The sequence below is a fragment of the Setaria italica genome, chromosome II (assembly GCF_000263155.2).
Source record: "Setaria italica strain Yugu1 chromosome II, Setaria_italica_v2.0, whole genome shotgun sequence".
NCBI classification, from domain to species: Eukaryota; Viridiplantae; Streptophyta; class Magnoliopsida; order Poales; family Poaceae; genus Setaria; species Setaria italica.
Window position 1 is genome coordinate 11007018 of NC_028451.1, and position 11401 is coordinate 11018418.

The following is an 11401-nucleotide window of genomic DNA, read 5'->3' on the forward strand; positions in this document are numbered from 1 at the left end:
ACGACTCGATGAGCGAGCGCTCATGCGTGGCACCCTTTCTCTCTTCCTCAATTTCTCAGTTAGTGCACAGATAGTCCACCAATTTAAGTTGGTTAAGATACTCCTTAACTACCCATTTGGGATTAACCACTTTAACCACCTAGCATTAATCATGGGCCTTGAGATTAAATGAAATAAATAGGCTTAGACCAAACATTCCAACAATCCCCACCAAATTTCGAGGCACACGAGAAATGCTCTCAATTTCACTGCTGCTTTTATATACCAATTTTCGATGGAGGCTGTTAAGTTGAACATCCACCTAGAGGAGAGGCTACACTTATTCACAATTGATCAATGGACTATGCTTTGAATTGACAGTCTTGTGCAAACAAGCTTTACCAAAACCCCTTTTCTGGTACTAGGCTGCTTAAAAGCATCCCCGCAGTTTGGAGCGTATAAGTCATACTCCGGCCCTTTCATGAGTATCTAGAGATTACCCAATTCTCATAGACTGTGACCAGCAGTCAAACTCATATAGGTGCAATCCTTATAAGATGTTCTGTAGGACAACATCTTTGCTTAAATAAGCCACTCAGATTACATTAAGGCAAAAGCCAACTTGCCTTACAGTTTGAAGAGAAATGCACCTGCACAGGAATGAGCCTTATTCAAAGGTTCTCTTCTCTAAGTCAACCAATGGCTTGTTTCACCATCCTAATTCACAGAATCTCCTATCACATAGGACAGGTTACCACCAAAGTATGACTCACTTACTGGGTCTCAAGCCCAATTTCCTAGATGCATTGTCTATCACATTTCGTGAAAAACCCTTTGTGAATTGATCTGCCAAGTTTTTAGCCGTTTGGATATAATCCAAGGCTATCACTCCAGAGCTTCTCAATTTTTTGACAGATTTCAATCATCTCTTTACATGCCTAGACAACTTTATGTTGTCCTTTGAACTGTTCATTTTGACAATCACCGTCTAATTATCACAGTTTATTAGGATAGCCGGTATCAATTTTTTAACCACCGGGAAATCCATTAGGAGTTCACGAAGCCACTCAGCCTCAACAGTGGCAGTATCTAATGCTGTAAGTTCTGCTTCCATAGTCGACCTCGTTAAGATGGTCTGCTTGCAAGACTTCTAGGAAACAGCTCCACCACCAAGCGTGAACACATATCCGCTCGTGGCTTTTATCTCATCAGTATCAGAAATCCAATTTGAATCACTATAACCCTCTAGTACCCTTGGGTGACCAGAATAGTGAATCTCGTAGTCTGCAGTACCTTTTAGATAATGCATCACTCTCTCTAGAGCATGCCAATGATCATCTCCCGGATTTGAAACAAACTGGCTTAGTTTGGTCACAACAAATGAGATATCAGGCCTCGTAGCACTAGCCAAGTACATAAGCGAACTAATAATTTAAGAATATCTCAGCTGATCTCTCATTATCTTTTTGTTTTTCCTTAAAATCACACTAGCATCATAAGGTGTTGAAACAGGTTTATAGTCACTATAACCAAAGCGACTTAAAACCTTTTCCACATAATAGGATTGCAAGAGTGTAATCCCACCATCATCTTCTCTTACTAGTTTTATATTAAGGATAACATCAGCCTCTCCTAAATCTTCATCTCAAAGTTTTGAGACAAAAAGTCATTGACTTTCTTAATCACATTAAGGCTTATCCAAAAAATCAGTATGTCATCGACATACAAGCACAATATCACTCCTTCACCCCCCACCAAAGCGATAGTACACACACTTGTCGGCTTCGTTCACAACAAAGCCAGCGGACGTAAGAGTTATATCAAACTTCTCATGCCACTGTTTAAGTGCTTACTTGAGGCCATACAGAGATTTTAACAACTTACACACCATTCCTTCTTGACCTTTTGCTACAAACCCATCTGACAGATCCATATAGATCTCCTCCTCCAACTCTACATTTAGGAAAGCTGTCTTAACATCCATTTGATGAATGAGAAGACCATAAGATGTTGCTAGGGAAAGTAACGCTCGAATTGTGGTCAAATGAGCAACAGGTGAATAAGTGTCAAAGAAGTCTTCTCCTTCTTTCTGAGTATACCCCTTAGCCACAAGCCTCGCCTTGTACTTTTCAATAGTACCATCAGGCCTAAACTTTTTCTTAAACACCCACTTGCATCCTACAAGTTTACACCTATAAGGACGATCAACAACCTCCCAAGTTCCATTAGACATAATAGAATCCATCTCACTCCTAACAGCTTCCTTCCAATAGTCGGTGTCAGGAGAGGAATATGCCTCTTCAATGGTTCTAGGAGTATCATCCACAAGGTACACAATAAAATCATCACCAAAGGACTTTAAAATTCTCCGTCTCTTGCTCCTTTTAGGAGTTTCATTGTCATCCTCCTCTGGATTCCACACAAGTATTTGTTCACTATGTTCTATCACATCGGTTGGGACATCATTTGTAATAAATTCTTGACTAGCATTGCTAAAATCCTCTCGCATGAGAAAGATGTTTTCAAAGAATGTAGCATCTCAGGACTCCATAATTGTGCCAACATGCATGTCAAGCAATCCAGATTTTACTATTAAAAATCTATAACCAACACTGTGAATAGCATAACCAAGAAACACACAATCAACTATTTTAGGTCCGAGCTTGCGTTTCTTAGTGATTGGCACATACACTTTGGCCAAACACCCCAAGTACGCAAATAGGAAAGATTTAATATTTTCTTCTCCCATTCCTTGAATGGAGTGATCTCTTTATTCTTTGTAGGAACACGATTCAGGATATGACATGCTATCAATATAGCCTCTCCCTACCATTACTTGGAAAGTCTCGCTGTATCTAATATGGTGTTAACCAAATCAGTTAGAGTGCGGTTCTTTCTTTTTGCAATCCCATTTGATTGAGGTGAATAGGGAGGTGTCCTCTCATGAATTATGCCATGTTCCTCGCAGAACAAGGTGAACATATTTGAAAAATATTCTCAACAACCTTACATATTTAATTTTCCTTTCAATTTGGTCTTCTACTTCAGCTTTATAGATCTTAAAATAGTGTAAAGCTTCATCTTTTGACTTCAACAGATAAATATAGCAATATCTAGTGCAATCATATATTAAGGTCATGAAATACTTTTTACCACCTTTTGTCAACTCGTCATTCATCTCACATAAGTCAGAATGAATTAGTTCAAGTGGTGCCAAATCCCTCGCCTCCACAGCCTTATGATGCTTGCGAGGTTGTTTTGATTCCACACATACATGACACTTAGAACCTGTGACTAAGGTGAATTTCGGAATTATATTCAAATTTGCTAGCCGTGCCATACAACCAAAATTAATATGACAGAGTCGTGAATGCCAAACATTAGACTCATCAACATTAACCACATTTTTCACAACTCTATTACATTCATTTGACAAAGATAAACGAAACAAGCCTCCGCATTCATAACCTTTACCAACAAATATCCCATACTTAGACAGCACACATTTATTAGATTCAAAAACTATTTAAAACCATCTCTACACAGTAGAGAGCCGCTGACAAAATTCTTCTTGATGGTGGGGACATGCTGCACGTTCTTCAATCGCACGGTCTTTCCCGAAGTAAGCTTCAGATTGATCGTACCAACACCAAGAACACGTGCATGAGATCTGTTCCCCATCAACAAGGAGCAAGTCCCCCCAACCTGATAAGATGAAAACAAGGAAACATCAGCACGCACATAAATATTAGCCCCAGTATCAATCCACCACTCAGGTGAATGACAAACTAAAAGAATTGTAGGTAATAAATTACCATACCCCGACGTTCCTGCAGTTTCACCAATAACCATGTTCACTGACTTTTTGTTGCCTTTCCATTTGCGGTTCTCACACTCACTAGCAAAATGATCAGGTTCATCGCAAACGTAGCAATTACCGTTGTTCTTCTTCTTCTTAAAAGTGGTTGTCTACTTAGTCTTTACATTGTTATCTTGCTTGTTATTCTTCTTCTTACTGTGGAATCCATTGGGATTGTTCTTCTGCACTAGATTGGCACTAGAAGATCCAACAACCCCTTTCCCGCGAGTGTCTTTTGCCCTCGCCTTCTCTTCAACATCCAAAGATCCAATAAGATTAGCAATGCTGAACTGTTGTCTCTTATGTTTCAGAGAAGTGGCAAAATCCCTCCAAGAAGAGGGCAGCAGCAGAAAGGAGAGAGTGGTTTTCTCATGCGTGTTAACTAGAGTATGAGCATCATTTTATAGACACAAGAGGAAGGAGATTCAACGAACTTGGACACTGTCACAGGTGATTGATAGCCATTAACCAGCCATCAGTTACCAGTAACCTCCAGCAGTTACTAGTCACCATCAGTTACCAGTAACCCCCAACCGTTACTAGTCATTGGTGTCAGCCTTTCAAACCACGTCAGTTACTAGTCACTAAACACAGCGTCAGTTACTAGTCATCAACTCATGATTAAAAACTGCAAAACTAGACCAAACCTAGCCCACACATCACGTCGTCGCACTGCGGCTCGGCACGGCTTGACGAGCGAGCGCGTGGCACCCTTTCTCTCTTCCTCAACTTCTCAATTAGTGCACAGATAGTCCACCAATTTAAGTTGGTTAAGATACTCCTTAACTACCCATTTGGGATTAACCACTTTAACCACCTAGCATTAATCGTGGGCCTTGAGATTAAATGAAATAAATGAGCCTGGCCCAAATATTCCAACAGATACTTATTTTAAAAATGTATAAATAAATTCTGAGTAGAGTGCAACCAACTTAAGACTTAAAGCCTACGTTATCAGTAAAACTGCAGTATAATATGTAAAGATTGTAGCAATTCTAGAATAGGGAGAACTTAATACTTGAATCTTTATAAGGCTGAAATTGCTTCACATTTCACTTCGATCAGTATAATATGCAAAAGTTAAGGGAATTACAGATGCTTCCGGCACAAATTCAGTGGTTAACTACATTCTGGACCAATTATATACCTGTCAGAAGAGAAAAATAGAGATCTGTCCATGCAGATTACATCGAAGCACAACGAAAAATCCAAATACACTCTAATAACATGATTAATTTACTATACTTGTATGGTCGCCAATTTTGTCAGTGCAGATCAAATCCAAGAAATATTTGCCATTTTCTTCCTTCAACCAGGTAGCAAACTCATTGTCCTCTCCAAAGTAGCCATCCTTGGATGTTTCTTTAAAGGCCTACTTCAGCAAGGGGGAAATGAGAAACAACGATAATTTAAGGCTTGGTGACCAAGAAAGATCAATCACTCTTGTCTTCGCAACAATATACATACCCTGTTGGTCCAATGAATCAAGTAGGGACTGTAAGGCAATGCATATCAATATGATTTGCTTCAGGAAATAATAGAGAAATGTATCATCTGATGGCCAAGGACGAAGTGCATGCAATTTATTTATCTGATGGAGCCCTTGAAATGACATTAGGGCTTTATGCGATTATGGTCATTATCGGATAGCAATATTGATGAGTCATTCTATTGCCTATTGGTACAAAGCACATTATACTAAATGGAGAAGCTGTGCTCTGCTATCTGATGGATGATGACGATCACAGTGTAAGACCACAACATGTGCAGCCTTGAAAATGGATTAAGGGCCTGTTTGGGAGGAGGGGCTAAAGTTTAGCCTTGGGCTAAAGTTTAGCCCACTCAAATGAAGGGGCTAAAGTTTAGCATCTAGGGTGTTTGGGTGGGAGGCTAAAATTTAGCACCTAATAAGCAAAATGACTCCCATACCCCTCCTTTCCTCCTCCCACACTGCCCCTCCCGCACTCCCACCCGCGCTGCCCCTCCCACCCGCGCTGCCCCTCCCGCCTGCGCGCGCTGCGTTGTCCCGTGCCTTTTTTCTGCCTGGGCTCGCATGCATGCATGCATGCATGCACTGTTGCTTCCCATGGCCCTCCTTGCATGCACCCGCGCCTCCTTGCATGCATGCATGCAAGCACTTGTCCGCGGTTGCTGCCTCCCTTTCTTCTACGCACTACTTGTTGCCTCTCGTTCATTTTGCCTCTTGATTCTTCTCCTCTCTCTTCTTCTCTTTCTCTTTCACTCTTACGGACAGTGCATGAGAAGGAAATATTATGTCTATTACAATATCCAATAACCCCAAAATGAAACTAAAAATACATTATCATTACAACATTGAAATCAATTTTTTATGACCTATTGTACAAGGCATGAGCTATTTCATCTCGAAATGCATTCATGTTGTTATCTTCATCTCCTCCTTGGGTACTTGTCCTATCTCCTCCACAGTTTGAAGTTCCGGGCATTGGAATAAAATTTTCATCACGATCGCACAAATCAAATTCCCTATTGGCAATACCATTCTCTCGAATAAAATTGTGAATTGCCATGCATGCCACAATAATTTTGCTTTGCTTGAGCATTAGAAAACTTGGTATACCCAATAGTATCCTCCACTTCATCTTCAAAACTCTAAAGGACCTCTCGATAACATTTCTAAGGGATGAATGTGCATAATTAAAGGTCTCTTGCATACCTTTGGGTATTGGACCATTACGAAACTCCGGTAGATGGTACTTCGTACCCTTGTAAGGTGCTAGGTAACCGGGACGGTTAGGATACCCCGAGTCAACTAGGTAAAACTTGCCTACAAATGAAGACAAACTTATTAGGTAAAAGAACTAGACAACATGTATGCACAAATGTAGAGACTATCATATAGAAACTAGTGTACCTGTAGGAGGATGTGGAAACTTGTCACCGTATTTTTTTATGGCATCACTGAACACTCTCATATCATGGACCGATCCAGGCCATCCGCTAACAACAAATGTAAACCTCATGTCGAAGTCACAAATAGCTAGCACATTCTGTGTGGTATACCCATGTCTCCCTGTATATTGCACCACCTTATCACTTGGCACCACAACTGGTACATGTGTGCCATCTATAGCTCCTATACAGTTGTTGAAATATGGAGCAAACCGAGGGTTTAGTAATCTTTTGTGCACCGTCTTAAATTGAGGGTCGAGTGGCCTAATATTATCTACTGCTAGCTTAAGAACAATGCATAACACTTTGTCGAACGTACGGCTTATTATCTCCAACGACCTTACAAATCGATCCTCAACTTGCCTAAGTGACTGCGGTGCACCAAGTATCCATAGGAACATTCCTAAAGCCTCCACTGTTGACATATCTTGAGTCCCTCTCAAACCATAGGAGTCAACCAATAAATCATGAAGTTGATGAAATAATGGGCAACTCATCCTAAACATGTTATAACAAGAGGTCGTACTTGACAGTGTTTCATTTACCCATTCAATGCCCGTCACAGTTGCAACCCTCCTTGGAGCTTTGTGTATGGAAGATTCGTAGTACATACCGAACATTAACATCATATTGGCGAACTCCCGATTCCTCTTACGACGGTGCATTATGAACTCCATAGTTTCATCTTCACTAGATAAATCTTCCATGGTATGATTATCCTCATCATCACTTGAAAACTCAGTTGAAGAATTAGCATCCTAAATCATAAACAATGCAAAGGTTAGTACTGTTAGAGCATCAGGTTAGCACATATCAATCACTAAGACAGCAACACACTATTCATTTTATTCAAACAGTTCTTAGCAGCAAAGTAGCAAACAACTCAGTTCATTATAAAGCTAACATTATGACATCTCCAACAATGATCAACAGGCCCTAAACTAATACAGCTTGTGTTCCTCGCACCATCTCTTTAAGAAAATCAGCCTAGCTTCAGGAGTTGGGATATTGCAGAAGAACTCTCTGTGCAGTCCGTCTTTAAAAATGGTCAGACAAGCATAGTACTCAACACTATCAGGAGCAGCACCATATTCTAAGGCCAATTCTTGACACTTCTTCAACTATGCTCTTTCCTTCAACTCCTTGGTAGCTTTCTCGTCCACCTTATTCTTCAACATCTTGTGATGCCTAGCATCAGATTCAACCCATTTATTTAACATCTTGTGCATAACCTGAACCATAGGGCTCTTGGACTTCTTTCCAGGGCTTGTGGCAGTGGACCTAGTGCTAGTACTACTAACCGTCTTCCTGCTATTAGTACTAATCGGGCTGTCATCACAACCAAAAGGGAACCCCTGTTCTCCATGAAGCTCTTCATCTTCTTCTTCATCTCCTTCTTCCTCTTCTTCATCTTTTGCTCCAGGTATAAAGGAGGTAGACCCATCTACTACAACCTCATGGAATATCTCCTCTAGCTAATCAATATACTCTAGAACACCATATTTGAATTTTTTACATTCTGATTTGGGGCCCTGCAAAACAAATACATGTTGAGGTTACAAAACTTCATAAGACAGGAACACACGGACAACACTGAAATGGTACTTACCTTTGTGTTTTGATCCCACCACCAATCTGGAGCAATGACAGTACCATTTGAAGCCTTGCCCAAGGCACTTTCTTTCTGCAAGCCCCTCCAGAAAGTTTACAATGTTTTCAATTCATGTAGCCTATTCATGAACTGCCTCCTTTCATGTTTCAATCCAGTTGCTAAGAAATATTTTTCTGCAACTGTTTTGTAACCTTTTGTGGACATGGTAGCTTTGTGACAATTCTCTTCTCTAATTTGCTCAACGCACAAATTATAGAACAAAAGTGTATTTGGTTCTGACCAAGATGCCTTGTCAGCTTTAATCTAGTGCATACACACAAGGATATAATTTGAAGCATCAGCACATGAACAGCTTAGCTACTCTTACTAGCATCAGCACATGAACATTGCATAGTACTGCTGGATTACTAGAAGAATCAGCAATCAAATGAAGCATGAGTACCATCATTTGAAGCATCAACACAGCAATCAGGACATTGCCTAGATTAACACAGCAATCAACACGTCTAGATTACTACAACAATCACCAATCAGAACATTGCCTACCATCATTTGAAGCATCAACACAGCAATCAGGACATTGACTACCATCACTTCAAGCATCAACACAGCATAATTGCATACACATATAAGCTGTAGTTCAAGTTTAGATCAGTACCTTAGAAGAGCCAGGAAAGATCACTTCGACGCCATCAGCAACATCTAGAGCGTTTCCTTCGTCAGCATACAAGAAACCTTCTTCATCAACACTGGCTCCACCTCGATGATGCCCACCGGCATGTCCACCGCCGCCGGCACCACCATCAGATGTGGATCCAATGAACAGGTTCCTAGTCGCGCGCCCACTACCTCTGCTACAGCCACTGCCGCCGCCACGGATTGTGCCGCCACCTCTGCTTCTCTCGGCGCCGCATCCTCTGCTTCCCCCGGCGCCGCGAACCTTGCTCCCCCCTACGCCGCCACCTCTGATGCCTCCTCCTTTGCTGCCTCCGCCACCATTGCGGGGCACGCGAAGCCCAAGGGTGCGAGCACCGTGCCCTCGAGCAACTCCGTCGTCGTCACCCCGGAGGATGTCGGCGTACGAGGTGAAGGCGGGGAACTCGTCGACCTGCGAGTTCAGATCCAAGGCCTGCATCCCGGATCCTGGCCCTTGGTACGACTTCGCCTGCGAGAAAAGGTTGAAGGCGCCGGAGGGGAAGGGTAGTCTGGCTGCGAGAAGGGTCGTCGCCATGGCCGTCCATGACCACGCGCGAGTAGCTCGGCGGCGCACTTCGGGGGGGAGGGGGCCTCTGGATCTAGAGCGGCGTGGGGTGGGGACGCCGCCGCCGCATGTGGTGGGGAGGGATGGACGGAGGCGGGGTGGCGACGCAAGGAAGGCGGCGGGGTGGAAAAGAAAAGGAGGGCGACGGAGGCGGGGTTAGTGGAAGGGAGAGAACAACGGAAGCGCGTCGGCGGAGGGGGCGCGGTGAGGGAAGGGAGCGGCGGAGGTGCGAGATCCAAACGGGAGTGGATGAGGAACGGGAGTGGGGGGAGAAGATGGCGGCGCACGTGCGGGAGTGGGAGGAGAGAGAGGGGGTGCGGGAGGGTACCGGGTGGAATTTTGGACGAGGGGACCACTTTTAGCCTCTCTAGTCCATTTTAGCATCCCTTGGAGGGGCTAATGGATTATGAGGGGCTAAAATTAAGCCCTTTCACTTTAGGCTAGGTGTTTGAATGAGAAGGATTAAAATCTAGCTAAATTGGGGGGGGGGGCTAAAGTTTAGCCCCCCTCCCAAACACCCCCCCAAAAGGGTATTGCTAGAATACCTTGAAAATGACCGTACCCTCCAGGTTCTCGCCGCACCCCGTATCAGGCCTCCTCATTGACATTGAGCCTATTCATAAATGAATGCTTGATTGTGTCCAATTCAGCTCGAGGAATCCATTCAGTATTAGCTACAGTTCAGTTCATTTTCTGTACCAACAGTAACATGCATGATCATTTCAGAAACACTCTGCATCCATCAGTATCTAAAATAGATCTGTTATTTCTAGGAAAAGGAAAGCCAAAGCTGACAAGAAAGCCCATATTGAATAGTTCCCAAATTTTAGAAACATATATACTAACAGAAGGCTAGCTTACCAAACTGATTATTCAAAAAACGTAGCTTTTAAGGTTAATACATAGCTCCCATCCTAGCTATACAATACAAAGAACGGCATGCATTATAGGTTTCAGTTTTGTCAGGGTTCAGAAAAACGGAGAACAATACAAAGAACGGCATCCATTATTGTCAGGCGTGAGAGGAGACTGCATCTGTTTGCTTTTAAGGTTAATACATAGCTCCCATACGCGTCGCTAGCTATATAGGTTTCAGTTTTGTCAGGGTTCAGATTCAACTCCCTTTCTTCTCGCTCCACTGACCAGTATTGTCTGCTCATAATAATCATGTTTCAATTGAAACTACTGAAGAAGAACCTAGCTTGATCTGAAAATCTAGACGCTCAAACATTCGAGGCAAAAAAAAAAATCTAAAATGCTATGTGTTAAGAAAAGGGACTAGCATTAACCGGCACCACCTACAGTGATCTGATGGATATAAAAATGAAATCAATATGAAGATGAAAGATGGGGTCAAACTGAAGTTCTGAAGGCCCAACCTGCCGAGCATAGAGGATGTGCAGCTCCCAAATCTGACAGTCGCCTCCGGAGTTGAAGCCAAGCGCATTATTTTTCTCAATCTATCAGAGAAACAACGCAAAAAACTTGCTTGTCACTTGGAAGGGCAGCAAGAGGCGGGGAAAGATGCGACCTTTGAGCGGCGGGGGAGGGAGCAGCGAGAATGAACAGAACAAGTTGTCCCACAGCCGAGAGCTGGTGCCTGAGCGAAGGTCTCCGCCCTTCACCGCCGCAGGCTCGATCCAAGGTGCTGCGGCTGTCAGATCCCGCGGCCTGCATGCAGTGTAGACCTGGACGGAGGACGCAGAAGATCGGACGCCGGGGCAGCGCACCACGAACGCACGGCTGGTGGCGCCCCGAG

The 11401-nt window shown here is 43.0% G+C and overlaps 1 protein-coding gene across 1 annotated transcript; it reads right to left on the bottom strand.

The window, feature by feature from the left end:
• Positions 1 to 6029: 6029 nt before the first annotated feature.
• LOC105913742 lies at positions 6030 to 9612 on the bottom strand. Its single transcript, XM_012843598.1, has 6 exons — positions 9040 to 9612; positions 8379 to 8453; positions 8071 to 8244; positions 7383 to 7527; positions 6534 to 6644; positions 6030 to 6115 (listed from the first exon to the last, which is right to left on the bottom strand). Exons 1-6 carry the CDS (start codon positions 9610 to 9612, stop codon positions 6030 to 6032), a joined length of 1164 nt encoding a protein of 387 aa, XP_012699052.1.
• Between the last annotated feature and the right edge of the window lie 1789 nt (positions 9613 to 11401).

What these genes read in the sequence shown, in the direction of transcription:
- LOC105913742 (XM_012843598.1), bottom strand. Translation starts at nt 9,612, where the DNA reads ATGGCGACGACCCTTCTCGCAGCCAGACTACCCTTCCCCTCCGGCGCC. An exon ending in TCTTTCCTGGCTCTTCTAAG is followed by an intron (nt 8,454 to 9,039) that starts GTACTGATCTAA and finishes AGGGGCTTGCAG; the next exon opens with AAAGAAAGTGCCTTGGGCAA. An exon ending in GGTGGGATCAAAACACAAAG is followed by an intron (nt 8,245 to 8,378) that starts GTAAGTACCATT and finishes TATATTGATTAG; the next exon opens with CTAGAGGAGATATTCCATGA.